Here is a 21427-nt window from a genome sequence, read left to right as displayed (position 1 = left end):
CCTCAAATACTCTACTTTTTTGTTCCATGTGAAGACATTAAACTTAACTAAAAATATGCATGTACAGTTGCAGACTGTTCGATCCGCACAAAAACTTTTGCATCACTTGTGGGAAATTGGGTACGAAAAAGTGCCAGCTGATCAGAGTTAAGGGCAAAATTCTTTGACTTTTAACTTCTGTAATTTCTGTAATTTTATTTCATCAAAAGAATAGTTAGTTTAAAAGGTTTTTGCAGATATTAAAAATATAAGAATTCCATTTGACTGAGTGAATGAGCTATTCTTGCAGGTCAATACAAAGATGCCCATGAACTTAACGCTATAATTAAATGTAAAATTCCAAGTGAGGTAGTCAAATACAAATCCATCGACACTGTTGTGAAAGCAGATAAAGTGGTTAATTATCCAACAGTCATATTTGCCAGGGATGCCACCGCATGTATTGTAACTGAAATTTGGATAACTAATTATCATGTTGTGAAATATAAACCAATCCAAGCTTTGCAATGGCACATAGCTTGCAGTAAAAAAAAATAACAAACAATATCATAGAAACAGCAATCTTAACAGAACCTTTCACAGATGAATATATCTTCATTCCATGCATTCCTATGATTCCACCGGATACATCATTACACTTTAGCAAATTGCACTTTCCAATTTTATTGTCATTTGCAATAACCATCAACAAAGCACAGGGAACAATCTTTACAATTGTGGGCCTTACAGTTACACACTGACTGTTTTTTCACATGGACAATTTATGTTACATATTCAAGAGTCACCAAACCGGAAAATCTGTATATCAGATAAGAAAATGGAACAACAAAAACTGTACCCATGCAAAATGGAAATTTAAACCTATAAGAAACATGCTTTTTCTCATTTTGGAACTTTTTCCATTGCGCCAATTTGAGCCACTGCAATGCGTGGCAGGGTACAGCTAGTATATATATATATATATTAATGGCCTTGCAAAGCCACAGGGAAGACAACCGAAGCAGCAAAACTGAAGCTATATATATATATATATATACAAATGTAGGCAAATTTCGGCATATTTTATTGATTTGAAAATATAGGTTCTTTTTATTAACAATTGTAATAAAATTTTAACCATTTCTATGGTAAAAATAGTATTATAATCTTTAAAAAAATAGTATTATAATCTTTAAAAAGCCTGCAAATTTTCCTGTAGTTTCGTCCGATAGAACTAAAGATATGAGCATTTCAATATTCAATTTGGCTACCAGTATATATATATCCATATATAAATATACCACCTGTTTGGCAATTTTATAAGTTCCATATCTCAGTGACTATTGATCAGAATTTTACAAATGAAGGCTCATTGAAAAGCTAATGACTTGAATTGTGTAGTGGCCTTTGTGACATTTGCCCATAATGCCGCACATTAAGGGGATCATCCATCATTCAAAGCCTATTTTTGGCACTTTTTTACAGCCATAAAATGCCATAGTCATTTGTTTTCCTAGTTTTGCATATGAATTACAAAATATCTGATATTTCCCCAAAACCTCTGGCCTTGACGGAGGGGAAACTAAAACTTGCTGCTATGATTTCAAATGATCTGAAATAATAGCAAGGGAAGACTTGATTCCAAATATTTCTCATATGTGATATCTCCCCTCTTTGGTTTTCATGCATAAAGTAAATTTCAGTGTATAAGAATTATTTGGTACTGGAGATATCCATAATCGTACCCTATTTCCAAAAGAGGGAAGATATAGCACATGAGAAATATTTGGAATCAAGTCTCCCTTTATTGTTATTTCAGATCATTTTAAACCATAGCAGCAAGTTTCAGTTTCCCCTCCACTAAAACCAGAGGTCTTGGGTATACAGGGTGACCCCCCCCCCCAAAAAAAAATGGGCCCCAACTCTAATTAGGCCCCGTTTCTTAGTGTTTTATCCGAATGAAATGAAACTTTGGTCATAACTAATTTATTATATTCAAAACATCACATCAAAACACAAGGGTCTTTGGCCTTGTTTTCTCCGTTCTAAAGCATATGTTCTAGATGGCCTCCATTTAGCTTTTGTTTTTTGAGGGGTCACCCTACACACACACACACATATATATATATATATATATATATATATATATATATATATAGTGTCTGTCAATATATATACATATATATATGCGTTTGTCTGTTTGTGTGTATCACAGAAGATCAGGACAAATCCAATTATCCATTAAAGTTGGGTTAGAAGATTTTAATCGTGAAAATGAAAAAATTTTAAATTAAATAAATGTAAGACTAATCCAATCTCTCTTTCTTTCTCTTTCACTCTCTTTCTCTCTCTCTCTCTCTCTCTCTCTCTGTCCCTCTGCATTTCTGAATTAAATGGTGTTACTGCTTATGGTGATATTTCTATAAAAAAGATAAAGTGACAGAAATGAAGAAATAAAAAGAAAAATAGAATCGAGCCAGGTTTGGAGAAAATAAGAGCACAATTTGATCTTTTCTTAAAAAAAAACAGAATTCCGCTTTTTCTGAATTACAAAAAAAAAGCAGAATTTGATAAAAAAAAAAAGAAAAGAAAAGTGGAGTGCTCACATTCCTGTCAATTAAACATGACTGTTAATGGTTGAGGACATACGTTGCATGGACAAAAAATGATTTAAGAAAGATGAATGTGTAACATAAATCTTAAAGAGAGGTTTAAATCTGATGACCTCAGATGAAGATTAAGTCTAGACAGTATCGGGATATGTTATACAGAGCAGAGGACTTTGCTAATATGGCCATGTTAAAAGAATGGATAAGAGTTCTTGGGTTAATAGATATAAAACAATTAAGGCAGCATGTTAAGTTCACAGCAAAAGTCCAAGGAAAAATGGACTTGAGAAAAAGGCCTAACCAGAGATAGGTTAGGAAGTCAATTTCTTTAAACTGTTCAATGCATACCAGCATATAAGCCGATCATGATGATGATGATGATAAAGAGGATAGAAAACTGACCTCATTGCTTTCCTGGTCACCTAAGGCATGAGCTACACCAGAACCAAGTGATGCTGTTGCCTTTCGGCTTTTGGTATTAATGACTTTACTGCCTGCTGGACACGAGAACATGTGATCGGCGTCGCATGGACAGTCTTGAGAACGTTGGTAGTTCCGATTGTTTTCAGCAGAGTTTTCAAACTTGGTGAAGCAGCCATCACGCTCTAAAAGAAAAAACAAAAAGTAGAAGAAAAGCAAAAATAAAGATATTTCAGTAAAAGTGTAGTTTTCTTTTCTTTTTTTTTGTACTTATGCTGAATAAAGATTGCACAATCGTCAGAATTTTCTGGGCAATTTACATAAAACACTGGAAGGTACCGAATGAATATTATTTGTATGTGTTCAATGCTGGCCATTTTTATTTTATTTTATTACTAGCTAAAGTACCCGTCGTTGACTGGGTTCAAAAACAGCCTACAGAAAATGGACTCTGATTTATGAAATTACTAGCAGGGGGGGGGGGGAATACTCGGCGTTTCCCGAGTGTTTGGGGGGGGTCGGGCGGGGGGTGGTGATGGGTGTTAATCAAAACATAAAAATAAGCGAAGTAAAAAAAAACAAAAAAGAAAACAGAAAAACAAAGTTAAAACTTATCTGAAAAACAAAGCGAGGGGTACCCGGGCGGTAGTGGGTGGGGGGTGGGGGGTAATCAAAACATAAGAATAAGCGAAGTAAAAAAAAAAATACAAAAAAACTAACGTAAGGCAAACGAACCATGTTAAATGTAAAAATTGGAAAAACAAAAACAAAAAAGAAAACAGAAAAACGAACGTTAAAACTTCTGAAAAATAAAAACAAAAAAAAACACGTGAAAATGGCTTAAATAAGCCTGTTTCGATATTAAAATTTAAAAAATCGGTGGGTACTTGGCGTTGGCTGGCTGTTTTTGGGTGTGTGTGGGTTAATGAAAACCTAAGAATAAGCGAAGTAAAAAAAAAAAAACAAACAGAAAAACGAACGTTACGTGAAAAATAGCTTAAATAAACCTGCTTTAATATTAAAAATTAAAAAATCGAAAAAAAAAGGAAAGACATCTCACACCACGATTCGAACCAAAAACGTTTAGATAATGACCCAACCCTCTAACCAACTGACCTAACACGACTTACATGAAATGATGTCAGTTCTTCAAATATTTAAACTAAATCAGGTTATGACGTCGTCTGACACATGCGTAGAACCGATCTCGTCATAAGAGGACGGTTTTTGCTGACCCCCCCCCCGTAGAAAAGTACTGATTTCAGGGTGAAAAAATTAACGTTTTTGGTCAATTTTTCAATATTTGTCGGGCGAAGGATGGGACTTTCATATGAGACCAAATTTGTGAATTTTTGTTTTGTCTGTCGAAAGTTTTTTGCAGACACACATACATACATACATTTACATACATACATTTTCGCTTTTATATTTATAGACTAGCGAGGGGTACCCGGCGTTGCCCGGGTGTTTTTCGGGGTATGTGAAAAAAAGCCGAAGCGTTGACGATGCGCAGTTGGAAAATAGTAAAGTGTTTTAAAAAAACAGGTGCGCATTTTTGATTGACGTGACGGCGATAGGTATTCAGCAGTTATTTTGTGCGGGACAGTTTTGAATAAATGGGTTTGTTTGTTTTTAAAAAGCCGCTCCCTTGTCTCGAAATAAAAGCTAAAGTCTGATATGACGAAGTCGACATTGACCAAACTGGCTCTGGGCTTGTGATTAGAGTCGAGGTTCGCTTTTTTTATACCGAAAAGCGAATGTAACGCGTACCGATGCGGGAAATGTGGAATAATTAAGGTTTGAAAGTGAATAAAATTAAATAGAGAGTCGAGCTCCGTGGATAATTCGTAGATATTACAATTTATAGATGATATAGAAAGTTTTAAAAAGTTGTGAAGCAAGCAAGCGCTTGTTTGAAAGAAGCCTTTCGTGGACATCGAGGAAAAGCGAACATACATACATACATTTTCGCTTTTATATTTATAGATGAAGATAAGTCAATGGAAAATTAATTGAAAAATGAAGACAATAAATTATTTTTGTTCTTATAAAAAAATGAGATAATTATTGGACAATTTTATGAAAGAATATTAAAATTCAAATCAAGAAAAAAACACTCATTGTAAGTTTCATGAATAAATATTTATTTTTTGAATAAAAACAACTTAAAGAAAACAAACAATTAAAAAATTTATAATTTTTTTCCTTTTTATGATTCTGTTTTTGTTCAAATCAAGGAAAACATTTAGTTGTTTTTATGATAAGCTAATGATAGCAAAGAAACGTTTTCTTATATGACGTTGGTTGCTGTGATTTCATTGGTTCAGCATTTTGATACCTTTCGTGTTTTATATAAGCTGCCAGAAAATTCTGACGATAGCATGGTTCTTATTCTGCATAAGAACTAGTTTTTTTCTTTTCTTTTACTTCTATTCACTTCTAACAATGCATGTTGCCACTGTGATGTAAAAGGACCAGAATTACATAAACATGGACAGATTAGGTTGAATAAAATGGGTGTTTGTCAGATGTCAGAAACACAAGTAGACTATTAGCTGGGTCTTTATCTATTGGGTTGTGACCTCAGGAAAGCCCACCAGAAATAATGCAGGGTTTCTTTCCATGTGTGACATGTTTTACAGTTATTTCAATATTATACAACAATTGCTAGAGCAGCTACCTTTAGCATCACCTAAAAGTTAGGGTACCTTTACTACCAGTTGGAAACAGCAACCAGGCAAGCTGTACCCTCAACCTGTAAGAACAAGAGCAGCCTATGTGAAACTAAATGATAAGCAAGTGTCCTCTAGTTTTCCCAATAGAGAGAAAAAGATAGTAAGATAAAATTCATTGTACTAGTCAGAAAACAAGGTCAAGCACTGGTGTTTTTGAAATATCCTTCTGATGGTACCTCTGTGCCTTGCTAATAGACAAAGAAAAAAAATAAAAGATGGGGAAAGTCGCAGATTAATACCCTCTGTTACCCTCACACACACAAAAAATGTGAGATTTTACTTTTTTAGATGATTATGTGTGAACACTGTGGAAAACAGAGAGGAGGAAAATGTTTTAGAATTTAGTGTGAGCAATCAGTTCCATATATATATTTAATGTAAGATTTTCTTTTTGTTTGTTTAAAGTCAAAATTTTTGGCGAGCATAGCATCTTTATCAGGATAGAAACACTTTGTTATTTTCTCTTTCTCTTATTTTGTGACATGGTGACATTGGACAAGTGAAATCTGTGTGCTGTTTTTTAACAATATTTTAAGTCAGAGAATGCATGGTCACGTATGAATTGAATTATGAAGATGTTTTTTTTCCATAAAAAAAGAAAGAAAAAACTGTTTCTATCATGATTAAAACGTTATGCTTGCCAAAAAAATTTTGATTTTTAAACAAATAAATGTTTGTTTATTTTATAAAAAATATATCTGCATTGTATTGGCTTCTTAAAATTAAGTTTTCATTTTGAATTTAAACAATGCTTCTATTGCGGAGAAAAAATCTTCATAAAACATTAACTTATTATAAGCTGTTTAAAAAATAGTTCTGCAAATTAGGCATGCCATGTATACAAAATGTCAAAATGATATGTTGTATTATTGATTTAATTAATATTCATCTATTTTAATGATAATATGGAAGTGATAAATATAAAAAAAAGTTCACATTTATACATTTAGATATATAAAAAATGGGCAGAAACAATTGTTTGCAAATAAGTGTTTTTGATGAAGGAAATATGGAATGTTGTTCCCTAAAAAAGGTATAATTAAACAGAAACTCTCTGTTCACTTTATTTTAATTAATTGGACTACTTTTCTCATCTTGAGTGTGATTTTCACAACGTTTCGGTCGATGTAACCTCTGACCTTCATCAAGGGAATTTGGATGGAATTTCAAATGGAACCCTTTATTTTTTTTCATGAGGGTACCATGCTCTTGTTCCATCAGCCATGACTGGATAGAGTTCTTAATTAATTCGCAATTGTATTTTTTGGTCACCCACACTGAGAATTGAACCTTCAACCTTCAGAAGAATATCACTTTTACAATTGATTTTTCAAAATACTTTAACCACTGTGTCACGGGTCCACAATTTACTTGGAAAAATCAATTTTAAAAGTGATATTCTCCTGAAGATTGAAGATTCAATTCTCAGTGTGGGTGACCAATAAATACAATTGCTTAGGACCTTTTTTCAGTCATAGCTGATGGAACAAAAGCATGTTACCCCCATGAAGTAAATAAAGGGTTCTATTCGAAATTCCATCTAAATTCCCGAGTTTGACAGAAACATTTCGAGTTTTACAAGATATACCAGAAGAAGGTCAGAGGTTACATCGACCGAAATGTTGTAAAAATCACACTCATGATGAGAACAGTGGTCCAATGAAATCAAATAATACGAATATATAATCCTCATCTCAAAAATTCAGAAACATCAAACTTTGTTTTTTTAACAACTTTTGTTTAAATGAAAAACTGTTGCCTACACACAAGATATAGGAGGGCCCTGAGAATATGCAGTGAAGAATGCATCAAGGAAGAATTTGAATATATCGAACGTACATTCATGAACTTACAATACCCTCAACATTTTTTGACAAATACAAAAAGGAAAGCACTAAAAATTTACCATAACCAAAACCGAGACAATTCCATAAATAACCAGACACATGACAGACAATTAACATTACCAACTAATAAAAACAACGACACAATCTATAAGAACCTAAATAAGACGGACATTCAAATAACAAAACTAAATTCTTTAACAATTAGGGATCTAACACGTAAAATTATGACTATTACCTAACACCAAAGCCGGAATATATTCCATACCCTGCCTTTGGAAGAATATACGTAGGAGAAACTCAACGTAATTTAAATAAAGAATATATGAACACAAAAGAGATGTAAAAAACAACAATACACTCAACGCCATATTTTGTCACATCATGGAGAACGACCACCATTTTAATTTTAACAAAGCAACTTTCCTTAAAAACATACATAACAGATCCACACAATGTTTAATTGAGTCAGCTATAATCTCCCATTCCAGCAATATAATTAAACAAAGAAAAGGTTTTTTCCACATTGCTCCCTATCTGTCGAAAATAATTATTAAAGAGAACAATTTAGACACGGGTTAAACTCGAAATATATATATATTAAAAAAAAAATCCCTTCGTAATTTCACTTCATTTTATTATTTTTATTTTACTTATTTACTGTATTTTATTTTATCACTGTCTATTTTTAGAGAACATTTTATCACCTCCTATTCTTATTTTTAGACGCCATCTACAGTTACTACACTATTTTATCCCAATTCAATTATCTCTAATTTTTAAAAACTCCCTTCGTAATCTCGTTTCATTTTATTTACTTAATCTATCACGGTTATATTTCCAGATGCAATCTTTTAAATCTCTACGATATTTTAACTTTTAGACGTAATCCACTACACTAGTTTACTCTAATTTATTTTCTCTCATAAAATGTATATATGTATATAGACATCTAATTTACATAAGGAAAACATGCTGCTCTCCCCCATCATTATATATAGCCCTAAATTTTCCGACTCTCTCATCAATGACCATCCCTCTTGAAAAAGCCTGCATAAATTGGGTGAAACGTTCAGTATTCAGGTCCTTTCACCTCCATTTTATTTCATATATATAAAGTGTACAAAGTAAACATAGCAACCTACACTCATGACACTGTGTTATGTATAACATGAAAAGAAACTGGAATTTTAGAAAGATCTCCATTATTCCAGTAATCATAGAAACATCAGGCTCATGCCAAAGCATTTCAAAGACTATCTGACAAATATACCCGGGGAACCAAGTGCAAAAAAGATACAAATAATTGTGTTCAAATGGGCAGTTAGAATCTTAAAAAGATCGTTTGGTTTGAGTCTCTCTGAAATAGTGGGTAAATGTCTGGCAACCGGTAAGATGCCCTGTGGTGTAGTAAATGGCTTTGTTAGAGACCATCTTGAATGACAATCACGTCTTTGTGTATGGCTAAAAACCACACCAACATTTAATGTGAATTGAGTATAAATGTTATATTTTAGTGAAGGAATAAAACGAAAGGATAGATATATATGCAGGCATGTATGCATATAAAATGGACAATAAATTAAACATTGAAAGAATAAAAGGGTCATTAGGGAGCAAGTGCTATCTACAACATAAATAGAGTTTTATTAATGCAAAAATGAAGAACTTTGTAACAAAATATTTTTATACAAAAGACAAGAATATAAAAGTTACTTTCAGTAATAAATATGTTCATAGTAAAAACATGTGTTTAGGTAAAGAAAGTTAGGTGAATAGTAGTCACAAGTCAATATGTTCATAGTGAATAATATGTATGTGTAATATACATATATGAGTGTTTGGCAGTGTGGCATTGCATATGTATGTGCGTTGGTTTACCTTGCTCTGGTTACTGCATGGATAAATGTGCATGAGTTGATGAAGGCTGAATATGTGAGTCATTGAGTTCTTTTAACCTCCTCCATGGCAGGCATGAAGTGTGATGTTCAGCAAATGTTTTGGAGTCCTTTGTTACTGTGACAGGCTTGAGAATTCTTTGACATGTTTTTCGCTGTTTGTCTCCTCGATTTATAGGAGTTTCTAACCTGCACTATCATATTATTTTCACATAGATGTGTTACTTTTGAGGCTTGAAACGATTTTCATTGGTTGGAAAATATTTTGATATCACATGTTCCTGTGAAAATTTCCTTGCTTTGGGGAGTGAGAAGAAAAATGAATTCCAACAAAATAGAGAAAGAAAAAAGATAGCAATTAAAGCCATTTGTCTTTTAGTATTCATATAAATCACTTTGTGATTAAGTCGCCACAACTCCATTTCCAGTAAAAATAAAAAGATAAAAAAATATTAAAAAAATGAAATATAAAGAATTTTTTTGTTTCAATTACAATAATAACACTGATTAGAGTAAATAATTTCGAATCCTACCAGTGTATCCAATTGGGCATGGATTAGGAGGATTGCAGTAGGCGGGTAATTTACTATCAGACTTCACTTCTTGTTGGGTTGTTTTTGCGACACCTTCTGGGGTGAGATGTTGCTCGCCAGATCCACCTGAAAATATATATTTTTTAATCCAAATTAAGCGAAATGCGAACAGTTCATTATTAACATCGAAAAAAAGATATATTTGAAAGAGTCAACATGGGGACAATTTTATGAAACACCAATCATCGTTATCATTATCACCATTGTCATCGTATTCATGATCTTGATCATCATTATCATCAAATGACCTACCTAGTAAAATAGTCTCCAAAGATGGGTAAATTTAATGATGACACTATATTCTATAACAGATACGATTAGAAAAAAAAACAATGAACACATATCCAAGTTAATAGCTGAAATTTAGAGGAAGACCTTCAGTCTGTGATGGAATGAGGATAGAAATGGATGGTAACATTTAATGCATCCAAGATTAAACTTCTTTCCTTCAACGATTACAAAAAACTTCTCAATCACTAATTGCCATGACTAATAATACACTACATAAAAACTTTTCATTCAAACTACCCGGCCTAACATTCACATACAACATGAGTTGGAACAAATATATTGAGGACATTGCAAATGCTGCTGTGAAGAAGGTGGCCTCTTTTTATTATGTTAGAGAATTACTCACACCTAAAAGTATTGTATGTCTCTATGAAGAAACCATTCGTCCATGTATGGAATATTGTTGCCACATTTGGACTGGTGTATCTGCCACTAATGTCTTGGTCTTTGACAAAATCTAAAGAAAAGTCTCCAACTTAATAGGTTCTGTATTATCAACTAAACTCTAACCCCCTCCCCACTGTCGAAATGTTGCATTCCTATGCCTGTTTTACAAATATTTTAACAGAATGTGCTCTGATGAACTGGAAAAACTTGTACCCCCTTGATGTACATATTCACGACTACCTTGACAAACAGCAAAGTCCCACTCTACACTGTAGGGATCTCTAGATACCGCAAAACTTATACTCTAATAGTTTCTTCCCTCGAACTGCTAGACTTTGAAGTTCCTTTCCGGTTCCCTGCTTCCCTGACAGTACTGACATGCAGAAGTTCAAGTGTAATGCTAACAGACATCTCCCTGTTCAACTCCCTATATAGTTCCTATAGATTTAATCTTAAATAGTAGCACTTGCATCCAAGTGGTAGTGTCCCTTGTTTGAGATGAAAATCAGTTTTAAAAAAATTATTGCCATCATCATCATCATCATCATCATCATCATCATCATCATCGATAATTTAACGTCTATTTCCCATATTAACATACATTGGCTTAAAAATAATTAACTTCCAAACTAATATATTTCCGGCCAGGTCTCAACACATTTATGATTGACAAATGGTTTCTTGTACTAAAGTCTTCTCGTCTGTTCTCTATCATGTTTTGCTTAAAGTTTTGCTTAGTTATTCTAAAGCCTTCTTTTGTCACTGTTCTCATAGTTACATCATCTTTCCTACGATGGCTACTACTATCATTTTATTTCAGTTTTGTAACAGATTTCTACTCTTTTAGATTGATTACTCTCCATGCTGAGTTTGACATTTGCCTTCATATGCACCTGCAGCAAAGTAAGGTACAAGGTGTCTCCAACGCATTATTACACTTGTGTATACTAGTAAATAAAAATACATTCCCAACCAGATGTTAATTCATCGATTGCCAATACAAAATATTTAAAAACATTGGTGCGCAGCCAGGCTCCACACATTCTTCCAGTCAAAAATAAAATAATTATAAAATTAATTTCTAGCCAAATAAAAATTTCCACTCCCAAAACTCGGTGTCTGTAAAGCCTTGAGATGATGTAACCTCAACTTGTGACAAAACTCCGCTCATCTTCATTGGTAAATATGCACTAAGTAGTTGCATGTTTAGTGTGCTGCATGTTTGCAATGCATGTGTATAACAGGATGGTTGCGAATGAAAGATATTTGACTGAGAGAAGAGAAAGTATGCAGGAAATATGTCTGATCTAGGTTTCAATCAACCAGAATTTTATTTATCTACTTGAAAAAGTATTTTTCAATAACTAGTATTTCATAAAGTTTTCTTGTCATTTTATTTTATTTAACTACCAGACTTCACAACCGGACTTACTTGTGTAAAATAGAAACGACAAAGTCTCATTCTAACATTTAAAGAACAACTTTATTAATAACATTTAAAGAACAACTTTATTAATTATTAGTAAGAGTAGAGAATTGTCATAGAATGAGTCCATGTGTATGACAGGAGAAAACATATTAAACAGTCTTGTTGAAAGAGAAAATAGTTCATATATGTGTATTGAAATTATGGTCTGGTGGTAACCATAAAGGATCTTTTGTTTTCTTGTCGAATCCTGGGCCAAAGACTTGGGCAAATTCTGTTGCATCCCAAGAGAGGAGTTTGGGGTTGGCACAAGTCATGTGAAGTGTGTTGTCAACACCAAGACCAAAAAGGAAGAGAGTTGTCAGTATCATGTGCTGACCAAGAAAGAAAAAGTTGCTATGTTAACTTTTATATAAAATTTGTCATGTGCTCAGCTCGCCTGGGAAATAACCTCTGATTGGACAAGCCAGAAGGGAAGTTAAATGTCTGCAACAATCAGCCTTGAGTTTTTAAATAAAAATATTCGAACTAGCAAACCGCAAAGTGTGGATGCTACTGCTACATTTGCACAAGCATCCTCAACTCTTCTACATCTACTGACCCAATAATTCTCATCTATTATTTCAATGTGACCCAACCATCAAAGTTTACTGTTACGCATACATATCACTATACTCTCTAGATTTAATCTTCCTCTAAGGTTATTAGAATGAAGCCTGTCTTTATTTATCATATCATTTTTTTCCATGCAGCACGTCCTCAACCTACACTAGTCAATGTTCACTTCCATACATCATCACACTGCATACACATGTCTGATAGCCTCTTCCCTTAGTCAACACTGATAATGTCCTACTGGTTAATAATGTAAGAAGTTCCCTGAACTTATTCTATCCACTCCTAACTCTTGCAATAATATTAGCACTTGCTCCCCCCTGTGCTCCCATAATATCACTAATGTAGCAAAACTTCTTGACAACCTCAATAGTTCTGCCATCCAGATATAATTTGCCGACATCTAAGTTTTCACACATTTCCATTGTCTTATACTTCTTGCACCTAATCTGGTTATCCTGTCTAAACCGTCCAGTAATTTCAGCAGCAATTTACCAATAATAAATGCTAAAAATAGAGTATGTTCTGGGAATGACATTAAAATTGCACCCAGTAGTGAACTCCCAATTTGAGAACTTTGGGAAGTGTTGAGCTGCCCCTTAGTTACCACTGCTTCCAGGTTCACTCTGGCTTGGAGTGGTAGCATCTATCAAGGTCACATCCCTATTCCATCGTTGCAATGTTGCATCCTGCTGCCTGTTTTACAAGTACTTCAATGGAATGTGCTCTGATAAATTAATAGCACTTGTGCCCGTTCAACATAATACTCCCAACTAACCCGACAAGTAGCAAAATCCCACCCCTTCACTGCTGAGGTCTCTAGATACCAGAAAGTATCTTGCTACTGAACTCCCCACAATCCCCTGTTAGATATAATCTCAAATAGTAGACACCTTATGTCCAAGTAGCAATATGTTTTGTTTGAGATGAAAAAGAGTAAAAAAAAAAAAAATAGAATCTACTACAAGAATAACATGAAACTAATCAGCAACATAACTTTCCTAGTAAATGAATAAAAAACAAACTCTATGAATAAATATTTGAAGAAAAAAATGCAGACCATGTGTCTAACTCTGCCCTTGTGAGAAGGCAAGTGGATAAGGACAGACAAGAAGAGTAAGAAACCTTTCCAACCACCAATTGTTATAGTTGATAAAACTATTCCTAAGAGTACAACGTTCAAACTCCTCGGCTTAAAATTCACAAGTAACATGGATTAGATTGAATACATAGAAGATACTGCCAAGTCTGCTGCAAATGTGGTCTTCCTCTATTGGGCTAAAAAAAAACTTCTTACATCTGCCAGTATTCTATATTTCTATAAATCCACCATCCGTCTATGAATGGAGCATCGTTGCTAAATCTGGGCTGGTGCACCAACCACTAGTCTCTCCCTCTCAGATGCAGGGTGCAGAAAAGAATCTCTAACCAAATAGATCCACACTGTCTACCAAACTCTAACTCCTGTCCTATCACCACAATATTGCATCTCTGTGCATGTTTAAAAGTATTTCACCATTCAAGAATTTAAATGTAATGTGGTCATCTCCTCACGCAGAATTCCCCTATAAATCTTGTCCATAATCACGGTAGCTTCTTATAGGCTTCGTTTAAGTAAATCAAAATAAAACCTAAATGAAAATTTAAAAAAAAAAAAGTTCATGCAGCTTTGCTAAACACAAGATTTTTATATAAACGTAATTTGTTGTGTTTTTCCTTTAATGTTCAAATACTCTGCATTTATCTTTCCGGTGTTTATTTTTAATCTGATAATACTAAAATACTAATGTTCCATAAAAGAAAAGAGAGGGAGAGGGGGCAAGTTGGGGCGGGTGTGGGTGTATGGTGGGAAGAGAGACCACACTTTATTTAATGCCTCCTACTTCTGTAATTCTCGGATAGAGTTAGCTATTGTTTATTTCGACTCATTTTCTATCATCAATAATCTGTAATTCGATGTTGTCCGGGAGTCGTTCTTTGTCTTACGGTTTTCTTTTCTTTTTTCATTAACTGCAGTTTCTTATTCTTTTCATTGTATTTTCGTTTAAAATGGTTTTCAGAATTAATCACAAACCATATGATATAGAGAAGAATGCAGACATGTCTATTAGCATATTGACTTACCTGAAATGTACTGGTAACCCCAGAGAGTGTTTTCAGGCAGGTATTCTTCATCGCGCTGGTTAGCTGAGACCAACAGATCTCTGTATGTGAGGCCGACGTCGGATGCAGATCGTGAATTCAAATAGGAATGGATTATCCGATCAAGAACCGCATTAGAGTTTGATTCGATAGGAGTTATTGGGCAAAAAGCCGCAAAGAAATACAATAATACTGCCAAATGTAATTGAACCATTATGATGCTGCTGCAGTCAATTTTTACTGAAGAAAAAAGAAAATGAAAAAAGAAAATACATTAAAACTCAGCCATCATTAAAATTAAAAGAGTATATGTGATTGATTTAAATACAAGGACGAAAAGTAAAAGTCTGAGAGTGAATTTTACCAAGATCAAAGTGATGGTTGATTATTGTAGTGTTGGAAAACTCTCAGAAAGAGGAAAGTTTCCTTACTTTAATTCAAGGAGAAGGAATCGAATGCAATTCAATCTCTTATGATACTTATTAAGTATTGGACACACACACACACACACACACACACACACACACACACACAAAAAAAAAAAGCACAGTGGAATTACTTGTAAGTTGAGAGATGATAACCAGCTCGTGTGTGAGAAGTGTAAGAGAATGAAGACAGAGGAAGAAGAGAAAGAAAAAGGGAGAAGCTACGGAAAGTAAAAGTCTGAAAATAAATGTTACCAAGATTAAAGTATTGATATAGGAATAGTATTTCTCTGCCCAGTTTGTGTTTGGCACGGAAGACAATGGAAGTGGTTCCAAACATTTATGTTTGAAGCGAACTGGTCGCCAGACAAAATGACAAACAATTCCTTTAAAATAATTTTTTAGAAAAATTAATAAAAATAAATATTCAGACTTGATACATTAAAGGAAGTCTAAATTTATTTAACATTTCTCGGCGTTCCGTTAGACTCATATGTTTGTGTCCATTGAAAACAAAGAAATCCTTATGGACTGGGTAAATGTTCCTTTTGAGTGTGAAATAATTAGAAGAGAAAAGAGAAATTAATGTTTTTCTTTGTGAATGCATTTCGTGTAAAAAGTGGAGCAAAAAGATAAAGAAAATATATTTTTTTTTGTTTCGTTTAGAAGAAATTATCATAATGTCTTTGGTTCGGGCGTGTACGAAAAAAGGCCGCAGCAGTGAAAAGCACGTCTTACCTCATGAAGTCCAGTGGAAAGAAAGAGGAAGAGAAACACCTCAAATTTTGCGCCACAGTTTTTTTTGTTCTCTTTTTTAGGGCTCTCCGGAAACGGTGACATATCAAAAAGTCCCTGTCAAATTTTAGTTCTGGGGTAGGCGCTACATGTTTCTCTCTATATCAATGTGACCTCATCTTTAAGTAACCCATCGGGAGAGAATCTCCTTAAAACTTCAAATATGTATATCCGATTTTAAAAAAATTTTAACCACATGTATAAGTTATTAATTTAAAAGTTTTTGAACATTTCAGCTTCTTTGATTATATTAATGGCTGGAGCGGGATGAGGAGACAGTAAAATCAAATAAAGTAATATGATGCTAATAAATATAATAAAGTATATAATATAATAATAAACTAAAATCAAATAAAGTAATATGATGCTAAATGCCCAGTGAAAAGCTACATATTAAGGGTCCCTATTCAATCCTGAGCCACATCGAGTGTTCCTTAACAAGTCGTTTTTTTTTTTTTTTTTCAAATTAATGGATGGTCCATTGACTATTTTTGTCAAACTAACATATGTAAGTTCCTTAGGTCTTGAGTTTCATTCTTTGTGTATACTTTCGATTGATTCCGGCAATCATCTTCAGGCACTGCATTAGTTTGGTTTGTTCAGATTTGCTGAGTTTGTCAGACTGTGCAACATTATATGGCTTCTTAAATCTACATAAAAGTGGCGCTAAATTGTTTTGTTCGGGGAATTAATTTTATTTATCCTAGGACGGGCATTCTAGTATTTATATAAAGTTAGGTGTGTATATGTTTGTATATACATGATATTATCCTAAACTAATAAACCGATCACTATGAATTTTCGAACACAGCTGCTAGGCATAAAAGGTGGTAATGTGGGCTATATTTAATTCAGTTTCACTCAAAGGAAGCAAAATAGGTGTGGAAGCCCTTCATAAAAATTCAAATACCTCTGATTTTTTATTTAATAGTAGTTATTAGACATCAATTAATAAATATTCCATAAATTTCATTTTATTTGGATGATTTTAAAGGATTGGAGAGAGAACGAGGGGGGGGGGGGATTAGACACAACCCTCTGTTTGAAAGTTCATATATAACAGATTTATATTGAATTTTAATTTCTTCTTAAAATCTCTTAAGTTTAAGCTTTTATTCTTAAACATTTTCTAGAATCAAAATTGAAGTAATCATCATTAGATCTTGATTTTTAATCTTCATAAGGGGATATGAAAGTGATGCAAAGCTGTTTTGGTTAGGTAATTAATCTTACCCGTCCTAAGACGAGTACATCTCTCTCCCTCTTTTTCTCTCTGTTCTTCTCTCCCACTATGAATTAAATAGTATTAATACTTGTGATGATATTCCCTATTGTTTATGATTGACTTTTGCATAGTTAGTTTTATTGCTTTGGAGTTTTAAACAAAGAGAGAGAGAGGTAGAAGCGAACGTGATAAATACTGTATAAAATAAGAAGAAAGTTCAAACAACTAACAGTGAAAGTTGGTGATTATTGATTAGTAAATTTCAAATTATGGCTAATTAGAACAATTAAAATGGATTAAAAATCATAACTCAATTCCCAAACTAAGGAATAATTTAGCTTGTATTTACTGTAAGTAAAATAAGAAAAAAGCCTTAGGGAAACAAACGTTGATTAATTCAAATTTAGTATAATATGTGTCTGTTTTTTCTCTTGCCTAAGAAGGATCTTCAATAATATAGTACAATTTAATTGTATAATGTTTAATATAAATATGACGCATACAGATTCCTTACACAAAGAACTAAAATGCACAGATTAATAGATATTAGTCGCCATTTTATTACATTTAGTGTAGAAGTTTTTTTTAGGAACTATTGAGCCGATCGGGCTGAAATTTCGTACAGACCTTTGTTATGATAAGGTACAACAAACTAAATATTATGATGTCAATTCGATGTACAGTTAGGGATTAATAAAGATTAATAGGGATTAGTATTTAAGGCAAAAATAAGCACAAATTCAACCATCGATTTGGCATGATGCACTTCTTTTAAGTCACTGGGCTAAAATGTTTGCCTGTTTTTAATGGGCTAAAAAGTCTAATAATTTATATTAGGTACAATCTCCATCAAAAATTATTATAAATATGCTTTGCCAGTCATCATTTGCTATTCATGCAGACGTGTTACTAAATCTTCATATATAAATCATAGAATTACGTCAGTAATTAAATTTTTTCTGGATAAATTATTATTATCAATCCTGATCACCTAAAGGAGAAAAACAGCATTGACTTTTTATTTAAGGTCTGAGACGGTTGATATTTGCTTTCACAAGAAAGTATTTTACTGCCAATTTTGATTGAACCAGAAAAGAGATGCTTTCTCAGTAAGGATGTCTGAACCTTGGAATGAACCTCCAGGAGATGTAGCATGTGTCAATGCTGCAGGGATTCAAAACAAATTGGACAGGTGCTGAGCTATTGTGTTCTATCCTGTGTAAATTTCTACCACAATTTCCTTAAATGTCAATGGAAGCATTTGATTTTTTTTTTTGCCATATTTATTGACGAATTGAATAATTCTTTTTTGGGGGGCGGGGAGGCATTCAAAGCAGGTGAATTTTAAATGGTAGAAATTGATTACAAAAAAAAAATGTAACAAACGGATTTGAAAGAAAGAGTGAAAGAAAGTGAATCGTTGAAGCAACTATTAACATCTTTCAATACATTCTTTTCATTATTGAAAAGATAATTGAAAGGAATTTTTGTTCAAACAAAGAAATAGGATAAAAGAAAAGTTAGATATGGCCTAAGGTTTTTACGTTTTACTTTTTTTAACTATTTTTACTAACGAGTCACCGTTCATTAAAGCCCAAAGAAGGTTTATCTCCCTCCCACAGCGAGAAGATGTGAGGAGAAAATAGGATTAAAATATCAGTTCTGTAGAGGAAGAGCACGCTGGCCTAGAAAAAATGCCTGGCAAGCTCCATTGACATCCCCTGTTAGAGCACCTCTGGCGATAAACAATAAATTAATCCCTTCTCAAAGAGTGAGAAGACAAATTCTGGGAAAGTGAATCTCTTAGAACTGCACAGGATACAGAACCATACACCTCAGCCAACAGGGAACAAACCAACAATGTCTGAGACTCTGGAGACTTTTGGGAACTCGTTTTGCTCCCACGCTGAAAAAAAACGTTGCTTCTTGATGTGTGTAATTTTGCAAAATTTTCATGGACCAACTTTTTTGCAAGAAATTCCCATTTGTGAAACATCAGTGGGACTGCTTCCCTACTAATTACAACTTGGTTATCTTCAAAATCCATTATCAAAAAATTCTTTTTAAAACCTCTTCATGAGAAGTAAGTTCATACCATTGACTAATTCTAGTAACTCCTTTAGTTTTCCTCATATTTCAGCAGACAATGATTTTAGTCTCATTATCCCCAAGTAGCTTTTGGCTTTGATAATTAGTAATTCGGTAGTAAAAAAAGAATAAAAAAATATAGATGGGAAGAGAGAGAGAGAGAGAGAGAGAGAGAGATGAAGAAATAGAATTTGTTTTGTATATGGTTACATTTTGTTATGGTGCAAAATTAAACCATCAAATAACGATAAAGATATACGCATCACCTATACAGGGTAGAACGATAAAAGTGTCGCCCTAAAGAAAACAAAACTACAGCTTTATTTTCAAACTTTTATTGAAAAAATCAATTCAAGTAACTTGATTATGTAGTAGAACTGACATCCATTCAATGTAGCCGCCTTCAGCTTCAATCACCACCTCGATACTGGTCAAGAACTGGGAGCATGTCTTTTCCACAAGCGCCGGCAGGATCTCAGCGAATACTCGGCAATCAGGCTGGCTTCGGTGTTAGGGTAGGTCATGTTGGTGATGTTCTCGATGTATGACCAAATGAAACAGTCCAGCAGGTTCAGGTCGGAGAAGGAGGTGAGGGGCAGTGAAAGAAAGATACAAAATCATAGCACTCCTTCCAAACCTAGATCTCTTTGGACGTGGGCTGGCATCGAGTCCTGCTGCCACACCTAGGGTCTGCCAGTGGCTACCTGATTGAACGAGAGGATCATCACACTCTTCAACACATCCAGGTACACTTTGGTATTGACTTTCAAGCTGACTTTGAAGATATGAGGTGGTACTAACTGGAAACCACACCAAAGACCATAACCATGGACAGAAATTTTGTTTTCATCACCCTGGGCATGCCCCTGTTTTCGTGGCAATCCAGCAATGCATTTTGAGGGTGCTGGCAATGGTCCTGTTATCATAATTTGAATCAGTATAGAGCATGAGTTATACAGCGGTACATCTCCGATCTTGCCCATTGAACAGTGTGCCACTTTCAGACATGATAGAAGCCTCCTATCGCTCTTGGGATTTGTACACAACTGGCCAACTAGTAGATGGTCTGCAATAAAAAAAAAAACGGTTTTCCTCAAGCGAAAATGGAATCATGTTGTCTTTTTTAGGGCGGCAATTTTATCGTTTAACCCTGCACGCATATCATGATAGGTTTTGAAGGATTTTTAGGGGTATGGGGAAAAGGAGGAAACAAGGAACATCCTGGTCCCAACTCTATTCCTGATCTACATTAATGATCTTCCAAATCACATCCTTACATCATTTGTAGACATTTATGCTGATGACACTACCATTTATGGTAGCACACTAAGACAGTAAATGACCAAGTTCTCTCTGATTATCTCTCCTCTGATCTTGAGCACGTGGTACAATGGGGAAAGGAGTGGCTAGTTACTTTTAATGCATCTAAAACCAAGCTTCTCTCTTTACATCATCAACATTCTGATCCACATCTGGCATCAATTGAAATGAATGGCTCTTGTCTTCAGGAGGCCTCAAGTTTTGACAAGCTTCTGGGCTTGACCATTACTCCTGATCTTAAATGGAACACATACATCAAATCTGTTGCCAAGGCTGCTGGAGAAATGGTGGGATCTTTCTATCGATCCAGTAGATATCTCACTGCTGATGCAATTCTCTATCTATATAAGAGCCAGGTACATCCAAGGATGGAATACTGTTGCCACATCTGGACAGGAGCTGCTAGAAAGGACTTGTCCTGCCTTGATAGAGTTCAAAATAGACTTCGTAGCCTCGTAGGAGATGTCCTTTTCTCTTCCCTGCAACCTCTATCTCACAGAAAAGATGTTGCGAGTTTGTCTCTGATGTATCGTTACTTTCATGGAAAGTGTTCGACTGAGCTTAAGTCTATGGTTCCCCCCTCGCCAAACTTTCACAAGAAACACTCGTCTAGCTGAAAACACTATCAATAATTC

General features: G+C 34.1%; 1 protein-coding gene across 1 annotated transcript in view; it reads right to left on the bottom strand.

Annotated features, from left to right (window-relative positions):
- LOC145266285 (neuroendocrine protein 7B2-like) overlaps positions 1-21427 on the bottom strand; it is a 44025-nt gene that overhangs the window by 16777 nt on the left and 5821 nt on the right. The window contains exons 2-4 of the mRNA XM_080121828.1: positions 14922-15179; positions 10019-10144; positions 2991-3193 (exon numbers count right to left, since the gene is read on the bottom strand). Of these exons, the coding sequence (XP_079977954.1) occupies positions 2991-3193; positions 10019-10144; positions 14922-15153 (561 nt within the window). The 5' untranslated portion in view covers positions 15154-15179. The remainder of the gene's footprint in view (positions 1-2990; positions 3194-10018; positions 10145-14921; positions 15180-21427) is intronic.

The sequence above is a fragment of the Euprymna scolopes genome, chromosome 41 (assembly GCF_053919585.1).
Source record: "Euprymna scolopes isolate OS-2025 chromosome 41, ASM5391958v1, whole genome shotgun sequence".
In the NCBI taxonomy this organism is placed as follows: domain Eukaryota; kingdom Metazoa; phylum Mollusca; class Cephalopoda; order Sepiida; family Sepiolidae; genus Euprymna; species Euprymna scolopes.
The sequence above is the reverse complement of the archived record's forward strand: the minus strand, read 5'-3'. Positions and strand labels throughout refer to the sequence as shown.